Source organism: Sinocyclocheilus anshuiensis, unplaced genomic scaffold, assembly GCF_001515605.1.
Source record: "Sinocyclocheilus anshuiensis isolate Anshui unplaced genomic scaffold, SAMN03320099.WGS_v1.1 scaffold952, whole genome shotgun sequence".
Classification (NCBI taxonomy): domain Eukaryota; kingdom Metazoa; phylum Chordata; class Actinopteri; order Cypriniformes; family Cyprinidae; genus Sinocyclocheilus; species Sinocyclocheilus anshuiensis.
The window spans coordinates 168,081-169,426 of record NW_015552656.1 but is presented as its reverse complement, the minus strand read 5'-3'; the positions used below and the strand labels follow the sequence as shown (position 1 = coordinate 169,426).

General features: G+C 38.3%; 1 protein-coding gene across 3 annotated transcripts in view; it reads right to left on the bottom strand.

Moving 5' to 3' along the window:
* The window catches only part of LOC107667254 (tight junction protein ZO-2-like), a 39,875-nt gene that overhangs the window by 5,575 nt on the left and 32,954 nt on the right, over window positions 1-1,346 (bottom strand). For all 3 annotated transcript variants that reach the window (XM_016458875.1, XM_016458873.1, XM_016458874.1), the window contains 2 exons: window positions 744-844; window positions 340-561 (listed from right to left, as the gene is read on the bottom strand). In XM_016458875.1, coding sequence (XP_016314361.1) covers window positions 340-561; window positions 744-844 — 323 coding nt within the window. The remainder of the gene's footprint in view (window positions 1-339; window positions 562-743; window positions 845-1,346) is intronic.

Genomic DNA, 1,346 nt, shown 5'->3' with positions numbered 1-1,346 from the left:
GCTGCTTCAACACTAACTGCGGTTACTGAAACCACGCCTTCTTTCTTTGCGTGCACATTTGGGCCGCATTATGCTAATATCTCCACATAGTGAGGTAGATATGTGGGGGCGTTTTAGAACGAGCCGTTTTAGGGGGGTGTGGCAGAGTCTTAACTTTGATAAAGAATATCTCTTTGGTTTTGAGACTGTAGTCTTTGCAACTTCAGGGATCTTATCTATGCACAATCAGCTTGTAACACTCCAAAGAGAAAGGAAAACTTGAAATCGCATCATATGACCCCTTTAAATCACCTTCCTGACTGTGGTCAAATGACAGGAAGGTTTCCACAGCACACTAACCTCCTCGCTAACAGGCTCAGACGAGCGGCTGATGGCTGACTTCGGCTGCGGCTCGTCGGTGGACTCGTCAAGCTCGTTATCTGTGTACGCGCCGCCCTCATCCGCCGTATCCTCGTAATCGCTGGTCAGACGGCTGTCCATGCTCAGGTAGTCTGCGCCCATGGCCGACAGGTACGACATACGGTCATCATGGAGATCCAAGTCCTCCTCAGACCCATCAAGCTGAAACGATATATATAATACCTCTCAAAGGTCTGATGATGGTCATTTCACATGTCAATTCAGGCTGGCTAGGCATTAACTTACATGATTAACTCAATTAGAAAATCTGGTTTGTTTAAGGGAATACAAAACTATGAAATGAAACCCAGTTGTTTGTAATTGTGCTGTGTGTTACCGCTTACCTTGCTTTCACAGACCCAGACAGCTTTATCTCGTTGTTCTCGTATGGCATCCTTGAGACTTCCAAACCAGGCATCATGGGAAGAGTTCAGATCAATGGTAGCTGGACAGGGAAGCATCATTTAGACATTTATAACTTTATTTTTTAAGGAATATAATTTTTATCATTTTATTTTATTTTTCTTCTATAATTATATTTGAATTCCGAGAGTAAAACTCTGTTGTGTAGCACTTCGTTGGCCAAAAAAATTTATATATATATATATATATATATATATTTATATTATTTTTTTGGAACCTGTGATACTTTTTTCTTTGATTCTTTGATGAATAAAAAGTTAAAAAGAAAAGCATTTATTCAAAACAGAAAGTCTTTACTATCACTTTTTATACATTTAACATATCCTTGCTGAATAAAAATATTAATTTCTTTAAAAAAAAAAGAAAAAAAAAAGAAAACACCCTTGCATATAATATGTTGGTGTATCATTGTACTACATTTATGCAGACCAAGCCCCATGTATTTGTACCCACCCAGCTGTATAAATGTATAGTCTATTGGTGGAAAGAGATTAATTTTTTACATCCATGAATTTTCCACAACA